General features: G+C 40.5%; 1 protein-coding gene across 2 annotated transcripts; it reads right to left on the bottom strand.

Annotated features, from left to right (window-relative positions):
- Nucleotides 1–9,637: 9,637 nt before the first annotated feature.
- Nucleotides 9,638–25,047, bottom strand: LY96 (lymphocyte antigen 96). 2 transcript variants are annotated; one of them, XM_081116466.1, is made up of 5 exons: nucleotides 24,834–25,047; nucleotides 19,877–19,966; nucleotides 14,198–14,326; nucleotides 10,913–10,965; nucleotides 9,638–10,231 (listed from the first exon to the last, which is right to left on the bottom strand). In XM_081116466.1, exons 1-5 carry the CDS (start codon nucleotides 24,943–24,945, stop codon nucleotides 10,133–10,135), a joined length of 483 nt encoding a protein of 160 aa, XP_080972592.1. In that variant the 5' UTR covers nucleotides 24,946–25,047; the 3' UTR covers nucleotides 9,638–10,132. The 2 variants fall into 2 exon arrangements, with proteins under 2 accessions (XP_080972592.1, XP_080972593.1); XM_081116467.1 differs by lacking the exon at nucleotides 14,198–14,326 and having other exon boundaries at nucleotides 9,918–10,231; nucleotides 24,834–25,002.
- Nucleotides 25,048–25,644: the final 597 nt, after the last annotated feature.

Raw genomic sequence — 25,644 nt, 5'->3', positions numbered from 1 at the left:
AAAACTCTCCCAGGACCCTCTCCCACATTGTTCATCTTTATTAGAGACTCAACTTCTTCAAGATCATCGTCAGCTGCTGAGAGCTGCTTCACCTATGGCCACACCCTTCCCGGAACAGCCCACATTCAGTGGCTGAGCAAAGCAGGGGGACAAGGCCAGCTTTCTGGCCTGAGACAGACAGACAACTCTGATGGATAACATTTGCTTCTGGGTTGGCTAAGACTTTGCTAGCCTGGCATCACAACGGGTCTTTCCCTCTGCTTCCCGGCACCTTCCTCTCATAGGTGTTCATCTTCATTCATCATCTTGCACCAAACTGTCTCAGCATCTGCTTCAAGGGATATAATTTGCAACACCGCACTTCCTTTCTTTTCATACTATTTAAAAAATATATGAAGAAACTAGGACTGACCGAATATTTTAAAGTACTCTTTTCAGCATCTCCACATTCATTTCTCAAGAGCAGAAATTATAAGCCAAACATTCTCATCTTCACTAAAAGGAATCTGATCAACTGAAATAAAAATAAATAAAAAAATAAATACAATATACCTTAACGTTGCCACCTTGTTTTCTAAAAAAGCTAAACTATTTTATATACATTTCTTTTTTTAATATGTTTTTATTGATTTCAGAGAGAGGAAGGGAGAGGGAGGGAGAGATAGAAACATCAATGATGAGAATCATCTATGACTGCCTCCTGTACACCCCCTACTGGGAATCGAGCCCACAACCTGGGCATGTGCCCTGACCGGGCATCAAACCATGACCTCCAGGTTTATGGGTCAACACTCAACCACTTAGCCACACCGGCCAGGCTGATATACATTTCTATTAAATTGCTGGGATTGCCAAAAAAAAAAAAAAAGGCCTAGATTCCTAAAAAGACTATAGTCATATGTAAATTATAATAAATCCATAGATCGCTCACTTTCTTTACCCCTAATACAGCCAGGGCCAACTTGAGAAACTACAGGCTGTAGGGAAATAAATGAATTAGAACCTAAAACCTGTCCTAGAGTACATGGGCATGTAACTAAAAAATGGGCTGACCTAAAGCCTAATCAACTCCATCTTCTGGATAAGTGACTAGAACAGCCACTTTCCCTCCAGAACCTCATTTTACTCACCTGTAAATTAGAAATGATTACACTTCCAACTTCACAGAGCTGGTATGAGAACCAAATAGATACTGGAAGAAAAAGCACCTGGGACGTGGTTCCATGCTCACAACTGCAAATTGTGCCTGTTCTCTCTCACGCATGGGGCTCATGTGCTAATTCACCTGGTCGGTGGAAAGCAGAAGCTGGACCTGAACTAGTCCACCTTCCCCTCCCCTCTGTCAGCCCCTCTGACTCCTAAGCCAGGATGCTGTGTACAGGGGAGCCTGGGACATTTTTTAGTGCTCCAAAACAAGGACACTCTCAAATATTAATGAAATCATAACAAAAGGACACAGGAGTACGTTGAAGGGGATCTTTGTGGCCTAATAGTGATCTTATAAGCATCAAAAAGAATAATGATCATGGTTGAATGACATACATTGAACACAGGGGTGGACAGAAATAGGTTTACAGTTGTGAGTACTCAAAACAAGTTTATTCTTGTATTAGTATTTATTTATTAATTATTGCATTTATTATTACTATTACCATTAACCTACTTTTGCCCACCCCTGTATATAAAAAACCAAAATTCCATTATATTTGTTCCCCATAAGATTGGCAAAAAGCATCAGCTCTTAGCTTGAGTAATGCTAATATGGGCATGCTCACTGTGTGATAATTCACGCAGATGTATATGTCTGATGTGAGAATTTTTGTATGTATGTTATACTTCTATTCAAATGTTTAAAAATAAATAAACAGCACAATACACACAAAACGCCAATCCCCTCCCTCACTCTACTCTGCCCGCAAAAAATGCTTGGTCAGTAGCAAATGTGAGCAAAGATGGGGAACACACAAGCTCTCATATCTTCCTGGTGGGAGTATAAATTGGTATAACTCTTTTGGAGAGCAAGTGGGAATATTAGCAAAGTTGAAAATGCATGAGGTTTTACATGAATACAAAGACACAGACTCGCACTACCCATTTTTCTATACCCTCCTTAAACTCTCATTTCTGTTAAGATGTCGAGGTGGGGGAGAGGGGAATCATTCAACAACAGCTCTAAAACTCTGTGACCCTGGACACATTTATAGTCTTGAAAGATCTAACGTAACAAACAGAAATGATCATTCTGCTTACAACCTCAGAGACATCATGTGAAGCATGCCAGGCATGCTGAGCACTGTGTTCCTCTGGAAAGGAGAATTCCTAGATAAAACGATCATTAGGACTTGTAAAAAAGCAGGACTCAAAACCTGAAAAGGAATTAAGAATGAAGTTTTATTAGGGGTAGTAAAGAAAATGGGAGAAGGGATTGTCTTATAATCAATCCACTACTTTTTTAAAAAAATATGTCTTTACTGATTTCAGAGAGAGGAAAGGGGAGGGAGACAGACAGAGAGAGAGAAACATCAATGATGAGAGTCATTGATCAGCTGCCTCCTGCACGCCCCCCACTGGCGATCGAGCCCGAAACCCGGGCATGTGTCCCAACCGGAAATCAAGCTGCAGTCCCCTGGATCCCAGGTCAATGCTCAGCCTCTGAGCCACACCAGTCAGGCCTAATCCAGTACATTTTTAAAATATTTTTTATGTGGTAGAATATATATATATATAACATAAAATTTGCCATTTCAACCATTTTTAAATATACAGTTTAGCGGCATTAGTTATTCACAATGTTGTGTAACCATCACCACTATCTAGTTCCAAAACTTTTTCATCACCCCAAACAGAAACTCTTCAATAATAACCATTAAACAATGATTCTCTCTCCCCACTCCCCTAGCCTCTGGTAACTCTGTTCCACTCTCTGTCTCTATATATTTGATGACTCTACTAGATACCTCATATAAGTGAAATCATGCAATGTTTCTGCCTTATTTCACTTCGCACAGTATTTTTACAGTTCATTTATGTTGTGTCACATTTCAGAACTTACTCCCTCTCCATGGCTGAGTGGTATTTTACTGTATGGGTATAGCGCATTTTGTTTATCCTCTCATATGTTGCTGTTTTTGCTATTTATCAAAAGAACCTAATTGACCCAGGTGAGTTCACATCCAGTAAGTGACGAAAACAAATGAAAATCATGTCCCTCTGACATCAAAGTCTATGCTCCTTCCTCTACTTTACGCTGCCTCTCTGAATTATTGTTTTTAGTTGTTTATATTACTGCTATTAACTTTTATTAGCTATTATTAATGAATATTTTAGATCACATGATTTTTCATTTTGTGCCAGCTCAATATATGAAAATCTGGGTTTTACCAAAAAATAAATGATATAGTAAGATTTTGAGATTCTTTTGCAAAAGGTTTGATTTATTTCAAAAGAAACCTCTTTGGATCCATTTAATTTATGAAAAATTAATATACAGAGGACATGAGCAAGGACAGAGAAGTGAGGATAGGGTGTTCGAGGGAAAATGAGTAATACAATTGGGCAGGAATGTCCAGTGTGTGCTGGGAAGCTGGAGGTAAGCCTGGAAAGGTAATTTTATTGTAATTATTTATACGTAAATCCACATGTGGCTGCACCTTATTAGGTGGCATCTGCTCAGTCTCAGAAGAACCTAATTAAAAACACAGACACAAATCTAATTAAGAATGAACTGATGAGTAATGTAGAATTTTTGAAAATGCTTTGTTGTTCTAACTTAGGTATTATAAAGGGCACATATCTTCATTGTACAGCTCAAAAGATTTTAAATGTTTACCCCTTTATAGCCACTATTCAGATCAAAATAAAGAAAATTTCCAGCACTCTAAAAGGCTTCTTCAGACACTCCAGTTAACACCCTCCCCCCAAAAAACCTAATCTGACATCAACACAGATTAGTTCCCATTTGTTCTGGTACTTCATGTAAATGGAATCATACAGTTGCACTGTTTGGTGAATTACTTCTTTCACTCACCTGTATGTTTGTGAGATTTGTCTATGTTGTTGCAAGTAGCACTAGTTTGTTTTCTATTGTGTATAGTACTCCACTGTATAAATATGTATATGGAAGAATAGAGGAATAAATATATGTAATTTATTCCTCTATTCAGTTGTGGGTGAGTGTTTGGATTATTTCCAGTTTGTGACTATTATAAAGCTGCAATGAGCATGTTGTTTGGTGAACTAAACATTCATTCCTGTTGGGCATACACCCAGGAGTTCAACTGCTGGGTTATAAATTACACATGGTGGTTGGCTTGAACATGTCCTAACAATTTACACTTCCACCAGCAACAGGAGAGTGCCAGTTGCCCCACACCTGCCCCCAACACCCGTCATTGTCAGTCCTTCTCATTTTTCACCATGGGGGGAGGTATAGTGGTGTCTCAGCCTGGCTTTGATTTGCATTTTCCTGAAGATGCTAAGCACTCTTTCATGTGCTCATTTGCCATGAAGTTATTTTCTTTATGAAGTGCCTGCTCATGGAATGTAGATTTTACCCAAGATTTCCTAAAAATACAAAGGTGTGGACTATATTAAATAACATAAAGTCAATCCTCCCCACAAAAAATCCCCTTAAATATCTTTGTTCTTTCTTCTCATGGCTGTGTCTTCCTTTTCTTCCTCTCTCCCATCCCCTCATAAAGATAAAAGAAAATATAAAACCTCCTCGATTTCTCCTCCCCACACTCTCACTAAAAAACCTCTTCACTCCTGCTCTAAAAGGCAATACTAACTAGCTAATTGATTCTTACTTAGTGAATCAAAACCTTGGTCCTAACCTACTGAGTCATAGCTTGCTGCCCAGGAAACCTCAGTGCATGTCATTCAAACCAGGTCCTAAATCGACTAGACTGTGAACTCCTTCCTTCAAACCCTATCTTGATTATCAGATCATTTACTCGTTTAATTTCTATGTGTTCTCAGTGGAAAAAAGTTCTTGGTCAGTTAGTTTTGTTCACTGTTGAATCTCAAGTGCCTGGAAAGAGTGTGTGGCGCATAGTAGGTGCTCCATAAACATTTGTTGAATAAATAGAGGAAAGATTTAAAAGAAAATACAGAGTACACTGCAGTCACCTGCTCAACATCCAAGGCCCTCTATTGGAAACCATGGCAATTTCAGACTGAGTATCCACATCTCCCCAGGGAAGCCCATGTCCTTCCTGCCAGAAAACCCAGCTCTACCCTTGACGCTCAGGACCAAGCAGGTGGCAGATGCTGCCTCATAATCCTGTTTCCTGGCCATAGTTACTCTACCCCAACATCTGCCAATGAGGCTGAGGGCAACCCTGAAGGATTCTAGAAAAGAGGTTTTCTTACTCTTCTGAGAGACTTTCTAGAAACCATCTTCTCCTCTCCCCACTGCACACCACCCAACCCGGATGTAGACATGGAGGCAGGTAGCCCAGGGGTTGTCAGCAGCTATCTTGTAATGTCAGCCTTAGGATGAAGGTGACACAATAGAAGACAGAAAGGGAGGAATCTGGGTCCTTGGTGACATCACTGAGCCACTATATCAGACCAACCCTAAAGCCTGCCCTGCTGTTTACGTAAGTCAATGAACCAGCTTCATTACTTAAGCCAGTGCAAGTAGGATTTTGCATCACTAGAACTGAAAACATTCTGATACAGCAAGGCAAGTCCATTCATTCTAGGTAAGAGGAGAACAAAGGTGCAGAGGACAGAAACAGCATGACTTCCAGGAACTGCGGGCAGGTCTGCGTCTGTGCACAGACTAGGAGGGAGGCACACGAGCGGTGAGGCTGAAGATGTAATCAGGAGTCAGGATACGGAGTTAAATGTGTGCGTGGAGTCTATAAAATTGCAAGGTGACAGATGGTTACTAGACTCAGTGAGGTGAGCACATTGTAAGGTTTATAAATGTCGAATCACTATATTGTACACCTGAAACCAATATAATATTGCATTCCAGCTATACTTAAGTTTTAAAAAACATATTGGTAATGGAATTTGGGGAGCAAGGCAATACCTTGCTTCGATTTTTATTTTAGGTTGCTAGAGGATTCGACATGGGTGACACTAAAGACTGAGAAATGGATTAGGCCAGGAAAGGAACTGTGAAAACCTGAACAAAGACAGTGAGAATAGAAATGTAGATTAGATACCAAATGTAAGAGACAGAGATTTCAGAAGGTTGAATTTACATGGTTAAGTCACCTATTGGATGTGAGGCAGAAAGGAGAGGGAGGAGTTGGGGCCGATGCCCAGCTTTCTAGCTGAGTTCCTGGCAGTCTTTTGCTGAAATAGAGAAAACAGACTGAGTTCCATTTTGACATGTTGAGTTTCAGGCGCTGTGGAATGTACAAGTGTCATTTGGCAGGTACAATAATGACCCACATGGTGCTTTTAAATTTTTAAATCAGTTGCCAACGTTTTGTGATTAATTTGTGTGTGTACATGTGTGCGCGTGTAAAAATCCAAATGTACCCTTTCTCTTGAAAAATCAGAAGAGCTGACCACATTGGACCAGTATTCCCATATGGTACACTTAAATTTGCATATGCCTTTTTATTCACCATAATCACATGCCTCCCTCTTATTTTATACGCAGCCTGCTCTGGCTGGCCCCTTAGGAATCTGACTTTGCAACCCCTCCGATTGATGCAATTGATATCCTGGGAGTAAGGATCGCCCCCTGAATCAAGTTCCCACCACTCCCATCACTACCTGTATATCTAGTAACACCTAGAACCCCTGCCACCACCAAACTCTCTGTTCACCATGCTCCACTGCCTGCTGGCCACCTCCCCTTCTGCCCTAATTTGGCTTTCTGCTACAATCTGTCCCGGGAGTGCCTGCTTTTGAGGCAAACTCGCTGCCTAGAAGCTCTGAGCTCCCGGCCAGCCTTTTCCCTTCCCTTGTCTTTTTAGCCCTGCTAACTTCTGCTACCAGAGAAGAGGGTTCCCATCAGACCGGGAAAGTGTCAGAAACAGGTCAGTCTGGTCAGGGCAAACCGGGCTAAACTGACACTAAAGGATAGGCCTTCAGGTACATCTCTTTACCCAGGGCTGCCACCAGCTCCTTAACTGAAATTGTAATGGAGGCAGTTGCGTCACACTTCTCTTTTTTTCTCTTAGCCCCTGTTATCTGCCAGCCCCACCACTCCCAACAATAATCTCATCTCACCAACCATATTACCAAGTATTTCCTTTTTCTTTTTGGCGCGTTCACCCTCCCTAAATAGCTGTACCAGTAAACTTTACTCAGACAGTACTTGAACTTGAAAACGTAGTAATTTGAATTGAGAAGCGAGTCTAATTAAACCCTGCTAAGGACTTTGGCATTGAGAGAGAGAAGCTTCCTATGCTAGGCGATGAATAGGAAATACGTGCGCATTGGGGCATCTACCGTCAAATGCATTTCTGAGCAGCCACTGGACAATTTATCAGCAGGCTACTCCTTGTCATACCCCTTACACCAGAGCAAAAGCACTGAGTCCCAGTCGCTGCGTTTGTGCTGATCCTTGGTTATCTCCGCACAGATCTCTGCACCTTCCGTCTGAAGCATGCTGTTCTCATTAGCACTAATGTCCATATCAGGCCTGCTCATGAATGCTAAGGAAATAGAAGCTCTTCACTTCCTTTCACTTGAATTATTGCTTCCTCTCTTGGCTTTCAGAATTATATTTGAGTCTTATACAGGAAGACGTGTCTTCCGCACATTGGCCACATACTTGCTTATAGTTAAAACAGTCCTCTCTTCTTTTCTCTCTTACCAATAATATCTTATAGGTCGTATATATTTTTAAAAGGGCATTGCTAATGGAATTGTTTCGGGTGGTTATGGTTTGGTGAAAGTAATGGTAATATGGTTTAGCTTCATTAGCAATAATACGATAATAGTATTTTTTAAAATGTTAAAAATAGTATAATATCTAAATCCCACCACCCTCACATTATATTTTAATTTTTTCATATAGCTTCATTCATTGTGTCCTTATTAAATATATTTTATATTTTTATGTTATTATCACTTAATATATGATAAGCAAAACATCTGTACCTGGTGCTGGTTGTTGTGACTGGGTGATTATGGGTGGGTTGGCCATCATTAACACCATCTTCAGTAAACTGATTCATTTATCACTGCAACATTAATTTTATTGACTGCTAAAACTCTTAGATATTTCTGTAAATAGAAATTTAAAATACCATCTATGATATGTTTTTCTATACCACCAAGCAATTAACGCAATTCTCCGAGGACATGGACCCAGTGCCCACAAACTGAACTCCATTCTGACACTATCTACCTAGAGATAGCATCAGATTCCACAGATTAAGGGCTCAGTCCCCAAGACTGCACCACTTCAGTTGCCAATTGCAATGACAGGTACTTCTGGCCTGTGCTTCTGACCCATTGCCTAGAAATCAGAAGTTCCCGTGACCCCTTCCTTGGGTTCTATTTATTTGTTAGGGGGGCTCACAGAACTCAGGAAACCAGTTTTCTTACTACATGACCAGTTTATTACAAAGGATATTAAAGGATACAAATCAACAGCCAGATGAAGAGATACACCAGACGGGACAAACAAAGGAGCTTCTGTCCCAGTGGAGTTAGGGGTCTGGCATGTGGATAGATGCTGGTCCACCACCCTGGGAACTCTCCAGACCCAGTCCTTTTGGGGTTTCATGGAGGCTTCATTCTATAGGCATGATTGATGAAATCATTGGCCTTCAGTGATCAATTCAACCTCCAGTCCCTTTCCCTTACTCAGAGGGGAGGCAGTGGGGCTCAAAGTTCCAATCTAACCGCTTGGCCGATTTGCCTGGCAGCCAGCCCTCATCCCAGGGGTTTTCCAAAAACCAGCTCATGAACATAAACTCAAGTGTTGTTGAAAGGAGTTTATTATGAGAATCAAAACACCGTTATAGCTCTTTTCACTTAAGAAATTCCAAGGGTTTTAGGAGCTCTGTGCCAGAAAGGGGGGTGAAGACTAAATATATATTTCTTATTATAAATCACAATGTCACACCAGCCCTCCAGATTCTACAGAGAATGTGACCTTTAGCTCTTTATTCCCAACTCCTGTGGCAAGCTCAGGTGTGAGACACTGCACTCAGGTAAATGCAGGAATGCCCTCATTCAAGCATCACTCTCCATTCTTCTGCTCACCAAGCAAGGCCCTAAGTGTGCTGCCTGACTTGGATCTACTGCATCAACTGAAACCTACCGTGTTAAGCAGTTAGTGCACCTCAAGGGATGTTGCTAGAACTGGTCACGTCAAATCTCAGAACAAGAAATATAAATGGAAATATGTGAAAATATGTATAACCTGAAAAATCATCAAAGAAATTTAAACAGTGTGATGACTGTTTTTGCATACCAGATTACCTAAGACCTTTTTGTTTAATAAATAATGAATACTTTACCAGGAAAACACACGTGATTTGGTCTAGCTAGAGTGTCAAGTGTGAGATGGGGAAAATAGAGACCAAATATATTCATTCATTCATTCAACAAACATATACAGGAGTTGGCAAAAGCAGGTTTACAGTTGTGAGGACATGAAACACAGTTTATTCTTGTTTTATTTATTTATTTATTTATTTATTTATTTATTCATTCATTCATTCATTCATTCATTCATTTATTTATTACTGTATTTATTATTATTAACCTACCTTTGCCCACCCTTGTATTGAGGTCCTACTATGTACCAGGCACTGGGATAGAAGATGAGAATACAATGGTGAGCCAAACCAGATAGGATCCCTGATCTTGTAGAGATCACAGTGTAATGTGGTAGATAGATACCAATCAAATAATCTCCCTAATTAATGTACCGCTGTAATCCGGGTTTGGTGTTCTGCCAGAGACCACTAGGGCCCCTATATCCACTCACTCCATCTATAGTAACAGGCCTCCAGGTTCACTAAGGCTGCTTTTCCCAGCCTCCCTTACAACGCGGCGTGGCCACATGAACCACTAAACCATAAGTGTTATTTGTTTTGGTGGCTCTGCCAAACAAATACATTGGGAGGGGAGGAATTAAGGGAATGAAGGGAATTAAGTGAAGAGTAAAACCTTTGAAAAATAAAAATATACTCGATTTATTCTAATTGAAACCAGAGTAGTGTATGATGGTAAAATTCAAACAGAAGAGCATTTCTCCAGTATTCCCGGTGATGGCTTCCACAACACATTGGTACCGTCCCTAAAACGAGAATAAGAAACACAAGTAACATAAAATGTTAGGTGCTTCTATTTTGTAAGACTTTTATCAGAATTTTTTCTTAGTAGGAGGAAACCATTTAAATTGCATTGGTTATCATTTTCTCAGTTTTCTCATGAGACGAAATTTTGCATGTCTGAATTCAGCAAACGTTTATTTCCAAATTATGAGAGGATGTTTTTAAACCACTTTTTGAGACTAGCCTACGAGATTTTCAAACATTAGATATCATTTGTGAACAAAATCAGTAAAAGTTTACTTTTAAATAGTCACCAAAAGTGAAACATGCAAAATGTCATTGCTAGGTATCTAAAGCAAACATCTAAAATCACATGGTTATCATTCATGAAGGTGGCTATGGCATTCTAGGCAGCGGTCGGACAATGTTTTCAACCAAAAATCATGCAACATATTAATAATGAGCACTTGATTACTTTTAGCCATGGAGGTCAGAGGAAAAACATGAAGTGAAAAAGAGCTTTCTTTCGTGTAACTTTTTTATGTTTCCATATTCTTCAGAAAGAAGAAATCGCAAAAATACCCAAAACCAAATAAAAGTAGGAAAAAAATCTTGAATATCGGTTTTTAGAAGCTACAAATTGCTTATTCAAATTCTGTTACCGCCAATGGTTAAGAAAGTACAAAATGACTCTTGGACAATACCTTAGAGAATCGTATGCCCCTGAAGGAGAATGACACTGTTGTATTCACAGTCTCTGCAAACAAAACACAAAAACATGGCAATCACTAGGTGACTTTTTGGGGGGGAGGGAGGGTAGTACTGTGTGTACCTTTGACACTTTCACTACTGGCAGCAGCAGCGCCAAACAAAATTGTAGAGAAGTAATAAGTCTTATACCCTGGCTCTGATTCTCCTGTGGCTCCTCTGCCACCACAAGCCTCTCTCAGGACCAGCATGAGGAGATGCAAACTTTTTTTAAAATATTTTTTTATTGATTTTTTTAGAGAGAGAGAAAGGGAGAGGAAGAAAGAGAGAGAGAAACATCCATTGCGGAGAGGGCAACCCTGGAATGTGCCCTGACAGGGAATTGAACCGGTGACCCCTGATTGCATGGGAGGATGCTCAACCAACTGATCCACACAGGCCAGAGCAGGGATGCAAACTTTAAGGCCCACTGGTCTCAGCAGTGAATGAGTGATCAACAAGCAAGTGCTTAATATCCTTCAGCCCAAGTAATATATGTGCATATTTAATATTGCTGCTACTTTAGCAGGGTATAATAGAAAAGGGAAGTTATTTTTAAAAGTAGATATGTATGATATGAATTTGAGTCCCAAACTTTCAAGGGTCTCTTGATAGCATCGATGTTTCTTAAATCAGAATGTCCTCAGCTCTGGGCCCATATAGTCAGCTGTTAGATGGACATGTTTCTTTGAAAGTTTAAAAAAATTACCTTGAACTCAACATGCCCAAATCAGAACTCATCATCTTTAAGAATTGCCCCTTCTTTGGCACACATCATTTCAGATAATGGCACTTCCATCCATCCAGTCACCCACCCTCAAATGGTTCTTGATCTTACCTCATCTTTGCCTGCCACATCAAATCAGTCAGCATGTTCTGCCAATTCTGTCTCCCAATATGTTCTCTGTCTCCTCCCCTTTTCTCCAGGGCAACCATCTTTGTTCTGCCCTCATGGTCTCTCCCAGCCTCCCCGCTGCTCTTCCTTCCACCCAAGTTTCCTGCCAACCAACCCCCACCTCCTTCCATATGGACGCTAGTTATCTGCAGAAATGGACATCTCCATGGGGCGTTCCAACCCACTGTCGACAGGCTGCAGGCCAGTATTTTGCACATGACTTACATGCTTGCTCCTGCCCCCTGTTCTGGGCTCACCCCCAGCAATTTTCCCACAAGCACATTCTGCTCAAGCTACAAAAAAAAGCTACTCGCCAAATAAGCCATATTGTCACATGGCTAGATGTGTCTGCATATGCTGTTTCCTTTCCAGGGAACATCCTTCCTTTTTGCTTTCTGATTCAAGGCTCTAATAAAATACTCTCTGAAGCCTTATCTGAGTTTTTCTGTCACAGTAAATTGATAAGTATGTATATAGTTAAAACTAAGAACATTTAATTCTATTAGCTTTTATGACATTTTATTGTCATTTTTGTCCCATGACCATGACTGTCCTTCCCAGAACAGAGGACTTCTGAGGAGGGAGACCCTGTCATGCAACTTTGGGTCATAAAAGCCTAAGTCGTGACATGCTCAGACTAGGTTCAACAGATGTTTGTGGAAGGGAAGGAAGGAGGAAGGGAAGAAGCAGGCAGGCTGGGTTCAGTCTGACACATCCTAGAATTTAACTTCAATAATAATAAAAATGTCAATAAAATAATTAAAGTATACATTTTTTCCTAATAAAGTTTTTTTAAACTTTTTTTAATTTTTTTTTTTTTTTTTTTTTAATATATCTTTATTGACTGCAGAGAGAGGAAAGGAGAGGGATAGAGAGATAGAAACATCAGTGATGAGAGAGTCATTGATCGGCTGCAGCCCACAACCCGGGCATGTGCCCTGACCGGTAATCGAACCCGGATAGCCTGGATCCCAGGTCGACGCTCAACCACTGAGCCACGCCCAGCCAGGCTAAACTTATTTTTTTTTAAATGATAATGCCCAATGTTAACAAGACAGAGATTAATCCACTATACTTATACCTTGCTGGTGGTACAGGTATAAATTGGTACAATCCTTTAGAAAAGCAGTTTGGTCTTATGTGAATAAAAGCATGAATATACTAAAGCCATTAAGCTTAGAAATCTCCCTGGGAGTTATCCATAACTCCTTCTTCTGAACATGGGAATATTCAAATCTAAAATATGAGAAAATTTATATACAGAAACATATTAATTACAACATTATTTATAACAGTACAAATACCAGGACACTAAATGTCCAATAGGAGAATGGTTAAGTGAACCAGGGCATCATCCACTAAGGGAGGTCTTTCACTGGGAAATGTTTATACTATGATTTTTGAACCACGGGCATGCGGTTCTCTAGTCAAAAAATTTAAATAAATTTTTTAAATTGTAGTAAAGTATACTTACAACTACATAAACAATATGCATAGATGAAAATATGCAGAGGAAATACTCCAAAATGACTTTAGAAATATGATTCTGTGACTTCTTTCTTGTGTATACTTCCCAATTTTTGGTAATGTGACAGCATGACATTTATAATATTTTATACTATCTAAAATACTGGTTTAAATATTATTAAGAAAAATTCATGAGTTCGTAATAAGTGACTTTAAGATCTTAAACTCTGAAATTTTATGATTCTGTGAAAAATTCCAGGATGGAAAAGAGAGGGGAAGACACTGAAGAAACCAATGTAGCTGCGTAGTAAAATCTGGTGAGTGTCTATGAAAAATAACAAATGTAATGTTTAGAAACAGAGAACTATAACCAAGTGTAAATGTGTAATATTAATCTGAACAAGGTAAAAAATTTAATATCCCTCAAACACAGTCATGTGTCATCTTAATAATAACTCAGTAACATAATTGTAAAATGTTGTTTAAACTGCTAAAAGTAAAAACTTTGAGCCTTAGCCAGTTTGGCTCAGTGGTTAAATGTTGGCCTTCGGACTGAAGGGCCCCGGGTTCAATTGCAACCAAGGGCACGTAGGTCTGTTGCAGGCTCCATCCCCAGCCCTGGTCGGGGTGCATGTGGGAGGCAACCAATCAATGTGTCTCTCTCACATCGATGTTTCTCTCTCTCTCCCTCCCACTCTCTCTGAAAAAGGAATGGAAAAAATATCCTCTGGTGAGGATTAAAAAAACAAAAACAACTTTGAATGGAAATAAAAAGTTATCATCAGAAAAGGAACTTCACATTTTCAGTGTATTTAATTTTCATAACATTCTCATGAAGTATTCTATTCGATTCTGAGAGTAATATAAATTAAATACTTACCTCCCTTTAGAGCTCTACAAAAAGAAAACTCATCATCAGATCCTCGGCAAACAACTTCTTGGCGCGCCGGAAAATTTAAGGAGTTATAGGATAAATATAGATTGAAATATAATTTTTTTATGTCTCTTCCTTAAAGAGAAAAAAAATCCCATTAGTCCCTTAAATAAGAGATTATTTTATAAATAATTAACATTTATTATATACTTAAAATATGCCCTGTGTTTTTCCAACATTATTTCATTTAATCATCACAACTACCTATAATGTGGGTATTGCGATCCTTGTTCTGTAGATGAGAAAACTGGAGTTTTGAGAGGGTAACTAGTGCATTGTAACCAAGTAGAATATTCCACAGTAGGAATTATGTGCTATGCCTAAAAGCAGAGAAACCCATGGGGCTTTTTTGAGAAAACTCAAATAAAGATATAAAATTTTCTGTCCCAGCTCCAGTCCTGCTAGGAAGTGCAAAGAAAGGAAAGGAAGTGGCGATTATCAACTCATGCCTATTTTTTAGTAGTTTTGACAAAAGATTTCTCAGAGAAAAAAATTAAACCTTTTGATTAAAACTTAGGTGTATGAGCTACTTATTATTTCCTCATGGTCTCCCTATTACCAGTTAACATGGAAAAAGCCAGTAAACAATACGTTTGGCTCAATTCTTGTAAGTTATTCAGTTGGCCCAAATGGAAAAGATGTACAGTCTATTTTATAATGAAAATAGTTTATTGTAACCATCACCTCATTGAAAATATTTTCCTAATAAGGTCACCATGACTCATTGATTGTAGCCATAACCAAAGGAAACGTTTTCCATCTTTAACTTGAACTTGGCTATGGGTAACAGAACCGCCAGCTCCTTCCTCAAAGCTCTCCGTTGTTTGGTGTTGGTGCTCCCACTCTTCTCTAGATGTCCTTTGACCTCTCTGGCTCCTTCTCAGTCTCGTTCATTGACTCCTCTTCCTTATGGTTCTATCCTCAGTTTTCCTCAATATTTACTCTGCACACTCTCCCTGGCCTTAAGTACCACATAGGATGCTAATTCCCAAATGGTCATCTTTAGTCTCAACCTTTCTCCTGAGCACTCTCATATATGCATTCAATATCTCTATTCAAATGTTCCCCATCACCTCACCCTACAGATCCTAAATGGATTCCCTGATCTTCATCAGCAAATCAGCACTAGAATTCCCAATCCCGATAAATCTTTCTAGCCTCCGTTTCATACCATTACCATGGTCTTAATGCAGGCCCTCCTTAATGTGAGCCTAAGGCACCACCCAACTTCCTAATTTGTCTCCACTTCTCTACTTACAGGGTAAAGTAGTATAAAGAACATAACAGGGTGTGCTTCAAACAATGGTCCCACGGTACAGTCCATGGACTTTAGCCTGAACCTCTCCAAAAGCATGGATGTGGGCAGAAGCTGAAGAGCTATTTTCATGAGAAATCCCTGAGACACAGGCACACAGCAGTACTGCTGGGTGTCCAGGGACAAGGCAGGACAAGGAACATTCTTCCTTTGTTGCATGGGACACAGCATGTTCCTGGTCTCCAATGACTCCAAGAAAGGAAGTTTCTTGTTTTGACATCTCAGTGGTCTACATCTTGAGCATGGTCATGTGAGGCACATGACAAATGGTCAAAGTGAGGTACCACTTGCTTGGCTCAGCAGGCCAAGGATATTAATGTGGATGTTGGAGTGAGAGATAAGAAACCAGTGGCTGTCACCTAAAACAACTCCAGGAACTACCAGAAATGATTTTCAGGGAGGTTTATGGTCCAGCTTTATTTGTCAAATAATTTACTAGCAAGGCTATAAAGTCTCAAAACAAATAATTTCTATTTCCTACCTATTTTTTATTCAATTTATACTTACAGCCCTTACTGAATAGAGGTAGAGATAGCACCATAAAAACAAGGTTGAGTTCTATAATGTGGCCCCACACTTTACACAGACATTCTAGTATATTCTAGGGAAACTCGGGTCATAATTGCAAAGCTCTATAAAAAATATAACTGAATAATTATTTTGTTGGTAAATTAATATAATATGACATAAATGTCATACTCAGTGAATGACTAAGGTGTCTGTGGTGACCATGGAGGTACACTACTCAAACCTTCCCTCCAAAGAACCTGCTGGGAGGAAGGTAGTTGGCAGACTGCCCCAGCTGCTGCTGCACCCCCATAGCCTTCTCACCCAGAGGCCAGCCCCCAGCAAGTCAGTCGCTCCTCTAACAACCAAGCACTACAAGGACACAGAGCCAGCCTACTCCTCCCTGTCATGGAACACTTGTGACAGGTAGTCTATGCTCTAAGGCTCCCCATTGACCTGGCTGAGAGGATCTCAGGAATGCTGTTTGGTTTGATGACCATCTTACCAAATTCTCCTTCCTTCCCTCTCTCATTTCGAAGGTGTCAGCTCTGCACCTCGCTCTGAACCCTCTCCTTGCCTGCTCGGGCATCCTCTTCCCATTATTGTTCTCCAGCATTTCCTCCCGATAGATCCCCTGGATGTCTAATTCCTTCTTGGTATCTGCTTTTCAGAGAAGCCTGAGGAATGCCGTATTGTATTATTATTATTACGTGGGCCTGGAAGGATACAACTTGCTTCCTGTGTGTCAGGGCAAGGGGTTTGCTTGAAAACTACGTCACTCATTATGCCAATAACCACTTCTGCCAAACATCTAGGTGTGAAGCACACCACATGAACCAGAAAACAAAACCTGAGAAAAGAGGAAGAAATTGTAAAGCTTTTAGCCAGGCAAAAATTCAGAGAGAGAAAAAAAGTATTTCTTTCACCCTTGGCCAAGACAGTGGAGGGAACAGTGTTGATTGTTCTCTGCTCTGTGCTGTCGCTGAGCCTCAGGCTGCCACCTCACCTGCCAGCCCATGTTATCTACAGGCTGTCCCTCTACTGCCCTGGGAGAGTCTTGAAGGTCAAGAGAATGTCTTATTTATCAATAAATTCACAGTACTTATCACAATCCTTGAAATATGCTATGCATTTTTCAGTGAATAAGTGAAAGCAGAAACAACATGTGCAAGTGCAGATTGAACTATTAAATTCAGAGTTTATTGCCTATCATTTCTGGGTTCGCAGCTACCTCTTTTCCTGTAAACTAGAGAACTAAAATCGGGGGACTCTTTATTTAAGCTTATGTATGTGAAAGCACTTAGTAAAGCATACGCTCCAAATTCAAGCAAGAATGTAGATGATGAAGAAACAATAATGGCAAGGAGGAGGGTGAGAACTGAAGTTCCTGGGATCCTACTACTTCACGCAACAGAGCTGACTGGCAAGAGACGATAAAGGTCTTATGTGTTTTCCCAAACACTCAGATCCAGCCCAGTGCTATTGCCATGACCCAATTTAGTGTTTACTAAGCTGATGACAAGTAAAATCATAGAGAGGAAAAACAAGACAACGAAAAACAAAAAACATTGTATTTTTTATCCCATCATCTCATTTTTTTTTTAATCAACAAGCAACAAGTGCTGGTGAGGATGTGGGGAAAAGGGAACCCTCGTGCACTGCTGGTGGGAATGCACACTGGTGCAGCCGCTGTGGAAAGCAGTGTGGAGTTACCGCAAAAAATTAAAAACGGGTCTGCCTTATGACCCAGTGATTCCTCTTCTGGGAATTTATCCAAAGACACCCAAAACACTAATTCGAAAGAATATATGCACCCATATATTCACTGCAGCATTGTTTACAACAGCCAAGATTTGGAAGCAGTCCAAGTGTCCATCAGTAGATGAGTGGATAAAAAGGATGTGGTACATTTACACAATGGAATACTACTCTGCCATAAAAATGAATAAAATTCTACCCTTTGCGACAGTATGGATGGACTTGGAGAACATTACGCTAAGTGAAATAAGCTAGTCAGAGAAAAACAAGTATCATATGATTTCAGTCAGATGTGGAATTTAATGAACAAACTGAATTACCAAGCAAAATAGAGACATACTCATAGATAGAGAGCAGACAGACAGCTCTGGGGGTAGGGAGGTAGAGGGATTGAGCAAAAAAGAAAAAAAGGGAGAGAGAGAACTCATGGATATAGACAACAGTGTGGTGATTTCGGGGGAGAGGGAGGTGGGTGGAGGTAAAAGAGGGGATAGAGGGGATAAATGGTGATGGAAAAAATAAAATAAATTTTTTAAAAATAAATCAACAAACAAACAACAACAAAAGAAAAAGGTTACCTTTAGGAAAAGATGTCCTGGCTTGCTCATACACAGATCTTTAACTACTGGAAACCCAACTTTACTTATCAGTTGAATAGCTAATGACAAAGAATATACCTAGTAAATTGTTAGAAGTCTCAAGCTATTTCCATTTTTACCCGTGCCATTATGTAATCCTCTCCCCATGAGTGTGAGCCTGGTAACTTGCTTCTAACAGATAGGTAAAGCCAAGTTGATAGAGTGACACTTCCATGATTAGGCTCATAAGATTGTGACCTCTATCTTGTTATGTCCCCCTTGCTGGCTTTGATGAAGCAATAAGCCATGTTGAAAAGAGGCCAACAGCCAGCCTGGCAGGCATGGCTCAGCAGTTGAGCATCAACCTATGATCCAGGTGCTTGCAGTTCAATTCCCAGTCAGGACACATGCCTGGGGTTGTGGGCTAGACCCCCAATGGGGAATGTGCAGGAGGCAGGCGATCAATGGCTCTCTCTCATCATTGATGTTTCTCTCTCCCTCTCTTTTCCTCTCTCTGAATTCAATAAATATTTTTTTAGAAAAAGAAAGAAGAGCCTGGCCAGGCATGGCTCAGTGGTTGAGCGTCAACCTAGGATCCAGGCGATCGGGGTTCGATTCCTGGTCAGGGCACATGCCTAGGTTGTGGGCTCAATCAATGACTCTCTCATCATTGATGTTTCTATCTCTCTCCCTCTTCTTTCCTCTCTCTGAAATCAATAAAGATATATTTAATAAATAAATAAAAAGAAAAAGAAGGAGGGAGGGAGGGAGGGAGGGAGGGAGGGAGGGAGGGAGGGAGGGAGGGAGGGAGGGAGGGAGGGATGTGAGAGAGAGAGAGAGAGAGGGAGGGAGGGAGGGAGAAAGAAAGAAAGAAAGAAAGAAAGAAAGAAAGAAAGAAAGAAAGAAAGAAAGAAAGAAAGAAAGAAAGAAAGAAAGAAAGAAAGAAAGAAAGAAAGAAAGAAAGAAAGAAGGAAAGAAGGAAAGAAGGAAAGAAGGAAAGAAGGAAAGAAGGAAAGAAGGAAAGAAGGAAAGAAAGAAAGAAAGAAAGAAAGAAAGAAAGAAAGAAAGAAAGAAAGAAAGAAAGAAAGAAAGAAAGAAAGAAAGAAAGAAAGAAAGAAAAGACTGGGCCAACAGCCAGACAGGAACTGAATACTGTCAATAACCACATGAGAACTGAAGTGGGTCCTTCCCTATTTGAGCCTTCCAAAGAGAACGCAGTCCTGGCAGACAGCTTTTCTGCAACCTTGTGGGAGTTCCTGAAGCAGGCAAGGCGAAGGAATGCCCAGCCTACTGACATACAAAGACTATGAGATAATAAATGTGTACTGTTTTGAAGTATTAAGATTGTGGTCATTTGTTATATAACAATAGAAAACTAATACATGTACATTTGGAACACAATTATTTGTCACTGATATTTCTTGAACTCTTTTAACTGATCTATAAAAAACAAAACTTTGGACTTACTTGGAATGTAGAAAATATGCAAATATCCTTTGCTTCCCATCAATTGTATACAGGGTTCAGTTTTTATCAAAATCGGATATTCCATGTGATCTAAGTGGAATAAAGATGTCAATAAATTATTTCCAATAAATAAAGTATTCTAAAATTCCGCCCCCAAACGATACCTTTAGCATTAAAAGTGTATGATGAGAAAAACTGAGGGTGGTTAAAAATATCTCCCTCCCCAGAGCAGTGATGTCAGCAAGAAGGCAGAGTAGGAAGTCCAAGACCCTTCTTCCCCCCACAAATACTCAAATTCAGCAACAATTCATGGACAAATTCCCTTTAGGAGAAATCATAAACTAATTGAAAGTTTCCTATGTCTCAGGAGAACTTGAATCCAGACTCACTGAAGCTGGTAGGGAGATTCAGGACACTCTCTCAACAGAGAGCCTGTGCCCAGCACAGCAAAGTCAGGGGGGGAAAATCCACTAGCCTCCAGCTTCACTCAGGAGGGAAAAGGTTGGTTCATACATCCAGACTCCCAAATTTTCCAAGGGGGATCCCCAGAGGACTGAAGAAATAGAAAGCTGAGGCAGACCTCAAATAGTATGGAGACTGAATAAATAATCAAAATTTTCCCAACAAAGAAAAGCCCAGGACCAGACGACTTCACAGGCGGATTCTACCAAAATTTAAATAAGAATTGACACCAATCCTTCTCAAACTTTTCAAAAAAATTAAAATGGAGGAAACACTTCCAAACTCATTTTATGAGCCCAGAATTACTCTGATACCAAAGCCAGACAAAGACAGCACAAAAAAATAAAACCACAGGTCAATATCCCTGATAGAAATAAATGCAAAAATCATCAACAAAATACTAGCAAGCTGAATTTAACAACACATTAAAAGGGTCATGATCACGTGGGATTTATTTCTTTGATGCAAGGATGGCTCTGTTGCAGGAGAAACTAATAGGCCAGATTTCCCAGATACGAGTGGGCGTGAGGTTCTTGGGGTACCTCTGAAATAAGCATTTTCAGAAGCCCCCATGGAAGAATGAGAAGTGGTAAAAGGCTTTATTTGCATGGAGTTACATTTCTCGAGTTGTAAAGTCCCATGCCCCTTAACCCAGTCCTGAAAGAGAGGCAGCTGGGGTCCCAGGAGAGCGAAAGCAAGGCCAGTGCCGAGAGTGTCCATTCCATGTTGCAGAGGGTCCAGTTCAGCATTTAGGTTAATTAAAGTCCATCAGTCCATTGTGTGGGTCGCACATGGCCGTGAGCCACGTGGGAGAATGCAGGGGAGCACATCCCCTGCAACAGGAGTCACAGAAGCAGCAAGCAGGGGAGGCAAGAACCAAGAAAGCAAAAACCAAGAACAGGCGCTCCTTTGTTCAGAAGTTGAAATACTCAGGTTTCCTGCCCTTGTAGTGGCCATGCCCATTCTGGCCAATTACCTGTTTCGGGGTGTGATTGACAGACAAACACCTTCCCACATCACTCAGACATTATTGAGCATGCATTTAAACTGCTTTTGTGCAGTCCCTTTCCTTATCGATCAGTGGGGAACACACTTGGAGTGTTAAATTAGCAAAGCTGTATAAATGGCATGTCTATATTATCTAGTCTTCCCTTTACTCCTTTCCTGTTAAATACTAACCAGATTATTAGAACTGTATCAGTTCAACAAATGAAAGTCAATCAATATGATACATCACATTAATAGAATGAAGGGTAAAAATTACATAATCATCTCAATAGATGCAGATTGGAGCTATTAAATCACTTTAAACTATGTGTGAGGGGGAAAATACTCCCCAAAACATATTTTTATAAAATTCCTTATTCCATTTTAGGACTTTTTAACCTGTTGTTTTTTCTATTTTTCTAGTTTTATTGAGAAATAATTGACATATATCACTATAAGTTTAAGGTGTACAGCATGGTGGTTTGATTACATATATTGTAAAATGATTATTATAATAGGTTCAACTAACATCCACCTTCTCATATAAATACAATAAAAGAAAGAAAACAGGAAAAAACTTTTTCTCCTTGTGATGAGAACTCTTAGGATCTACTTTCGTAACAGCTTTCCTCTATACCATAGAGCAGTGTTAGCCATAGTCATCGTGTTCTGCACATCCCTAGTACTTAGTTACAACTGGAAGTTTGCACCTTTGGACCATCTTCCTCCAATTCCCCCTTCCCCCAACCTGTGCCTCTGATATCTTTTTCTGTGAGGTGTTTTTTTTTTAATATTCCACATATAAGTGAGATGATACAGTGTTTGTCTATATCTGATTTATTTCATTTAGCATAATGCCTATAGGTCTATTCATGTTGTCACAAATAGTAGGATTTCCTCTTTTTTATGGATGAATTTTATACACACACACACACACACACAAATTCATCCATCAATGGACACTTAAGTTGTTTAGGGGTGACACAGAGAAAAGGCCATATGAAGTCACAGCAATAAGGTGGCCATCTGCAAGCCAAGGAGAAAGACCTCAGAAGGAAACCAAACCTGCTCTCCCTTGATCTTGGATTTTCAGCCTCCAGAACCATAAGAAGTAAATTTCTGTTGTCTGAGCCACCCAATCTGAGCTGTTTTGTTATGGCAGCCCGAGCTGACTGATACATTGTTTATGCCAGTAGCTTGGCCAAGTGGAAGTCATCCACACGGAAAAGACTGAAAAAGGGCCACAGTGATACCTAAAGGAATCGGTGCTTTCCACCCAGGATACACTTTTAGCTGGGTTCTCTGAGGTGGGGGAGTGAAGTGGAGGTGGGGATGGAGGCCAGCAAATTTGCTGTAGCCATGCACCCAGCTTGCCCCCTTCAGGCCTGACATCCATGGGGCAGCAGGGAGGGACCACCAGATTTCTCAGCATTAGAGAGAAAGAGGTAAGATCCTCCAGCAAAAATTAAAAACAAATCAGTTCTAGTCTATGTGGCTCAGTTGGTCGGACGTCGTCCTGTGCACCAAAGGGTTGCTGATTAGATTCCCAGTCAGGGCATGTACCTGGCTTGCCTGCTCAATTCCTGGGAGGGGGCATGCAGACGGCAGTCAAATGATGTTTCACTATCAGATGGATGTTTCTCTCTCTCTCTCCCTCTCTCTTTCTCTCTCTCTAAAAATCAATAAAAATATTTTTTTAAGAAAAATCAAATTTTTGTTACTAGGAGCTTGAAAGCTAATTATTATATGAAGTGTTATATAAATAAAGGCCCTCTGAACCTTAGCACAGAGAAGGTGGCATAATCAACATGTGGGGCCGAGTGGACTGAGGAGCCTTCCTTGAAGCGGGGAATGGACACTGCAGGATGGAGAAATTCCAGAGCCAAGTTGAGAGGGAATTCAGCACAACCCACAAATATGAGAATGGTCTTGCTCTCACACCTGTCAATTATGCTAATTCCCCAGAAGTAACGTTATATTAGCATTTGCCAGGATGTGTTTCTCAAGATAGCCAAAGCACACTCAAAAAATGAAATACAATTGAAAATCAGCTTATAAATAGGTTTCTTCATTGCAGAACTTCTCAGAACTTAACATGCATTTGTAATTCTCCTCCAAATGATTAAACCACAAATCCCCTTTCCCAAAAAGAATGTTAAAGCACTAATATTTTGGTAAGCCTCCCTTTCAGCCTTTCTGATATCACATCCAACCCTTGGTGAGCAACGCAGTGGAGAGTACCAAAGAAAACTGGTCAAGCCCTGAAGCTGCTCTTTCAGAGAAAGGGTGGGGCTGGGCAGTGATACACCAGTTAATGGCATTAGGGTAGGACTGATTTTTTAAAAAGTGATCAAGCCCAGCCAGGCGTGGCTCAGCGGTTGAGCCTAGACCTAGGAATCAGGAGGTCACGGTTCGATTCCCACTCAGGGCACATGCCTGAGTTGCAGGCTCAATCCCCTGTCAGGGGGTATAGGAGGCAGCTGATCAATGGCTCTCTCATCATTGATGTTTCTCTCTCCTTCTTCATTCCTCTCTCTGAAATCAATAAAGATATATTTTTTTAAAAAAAAAGTAAACAAGACTGTTTCTATCTATCTCTGTGCTAAAAATTTTACCTCACACCAATTCTTGTAAAATAGGTTCTAAAATCACTTTCATTTTACAGATTAAAAAACTGAGACACAGAGAGGCTAAGGATTTTGCTCAAGGTCATGCAGCTAATAAATGGCAGAACCAGGCTTATATCCAATTAGGAGTCCTCAAAAATCACAGCCTAAAACACAGAGCACCACAGAGCACCCACCCCATTACACTCCAACACTGTGCTGAAAAAAATACAGCTTACAAGAGTGATCTTCAACCTTTTTCATCTCACAGCACACAGAAGCTAATTACTACAATCCTGCGGCCCTCCAAGAAATACACTTTTTGCTAATCTGACCCAAAAAAGGAGGTATAATTTTAATTCATTTATATCAGAAGGCTGTTGTTGTGTTGGCTGTTGTCATTTTTTTTATTTGACAGTCTAAGGGAAAAGAGGTCAGTGATCCTGACTAAAATAGTCAGGTACTGCATGTTTTAAAAATTCTTGCGGCACACCGGTTGAAAATCGCTGGCTTAGAGCAATAATCAATTCCAGGAGGCAGCTAGGACCATTCTTCCTTTTCAAAAAGAACCAGTCTTGTGGCTGGAGACAAAAGCTCAGAGGCAGACAGTTCTGCCAAAACTGGAAGGAATCTGAAACTTGGGCTTAAGGTGGAGAAAGCTGGCCACCCAGAACAACAGAAGCAGCTGGAGGTCAAGCACAACAGTTTAGGTTAACAACTGGTGAGGTCTGTGAAGTATCGAGATAACCCACACAGGGAAGTCACCAGCCATCACCCTTGCTGCCAGCAGCAGCTGGAACACGTGATCGTTTCCTATGCCCCAGCCACAGCAGAGTGAGGTTCTTGTGAAAACACACCCTCGAACTAGTTGCCGCTACAACCACTTGTTGCTGTGCACTTACCGCAATAAGTGTACCAAAAGGTCAAATCAGAGGAGTTGCAGATCCAGTGGGGCTCCCTGGGTTCAGTACATGTGGAAGAAAACAGCATGGAAAAGAGCATAAGTGGAAACATGATTTAATATCTCCAAAACTTTAGAAATGCAAGGAGAATCAGTAACTCATCCTCAGGCTCTTCCCTTTCAGTAAGCAGAAAAAATTCACTTAGTCATCAGTCACATGACTTTTAAGTTCCAATCCAACTGTTTCCTCTTTTCTGTGTGTGTGTGTGTGTGTGTGTGTGTGTGTGTGTGTGTGTGTAATATTTGAGTATTTCCTGCAAGGGGAGAGAAGAAAATGATTTAGAATATACTCTTTTCCAACACTTGATGCAAAGGAGAGCACAGAGCTTTAAAAACAAAACAAGGTATTTCCCAGTCAACAGTAACAAAGCTAGCCTGTAGGTCTTCTTTAGGATCCCAACTGACAACACCCCTTTTTCATCTGCATTGCGATTCTCCCTCACAGGCTCTTTAGACAATTTCTCACAGTGCCCAGAGTGTTGGGTGAATAGATCTGAACCGAATCGTCATATGCACACTATTTCTGCTCAGCAGCGGTTCAGCCGTGGGACAGAGCCGGGCCAGATGAGAACCCAGGCACACCACCAGCTTGTAGTTCTGCACTGTGGGCTGGGGGCCCACCAGGCTTGAGAAGCCACTTCCTTATGCAAACTGAAGCTCCAGGAAGTATTTTGAGCCCTAACAACAGAATGATCACTAGCTTGTGTGTGGCATGTACTGTATTTCATTTCAAAACTCTTACTCCATTCCAG

This window comes from Miniopterus schreibersii (genome assembly GCF_964146895.1).
Source record: "Miniopterus schreibersii genome assembly, chromosome: 17".
NCBI lineage: Eukaryota > Metazoa > Chordata > Mammalia > Chiroptera > Miniopteridae > Miniopterus > Miniopterus schreibersii.
The sequence above is the reverse complement of the archived record's forward strand: the minus strand, read 5'-3'. Positions and strand labels throughout refer to the sequence as shown.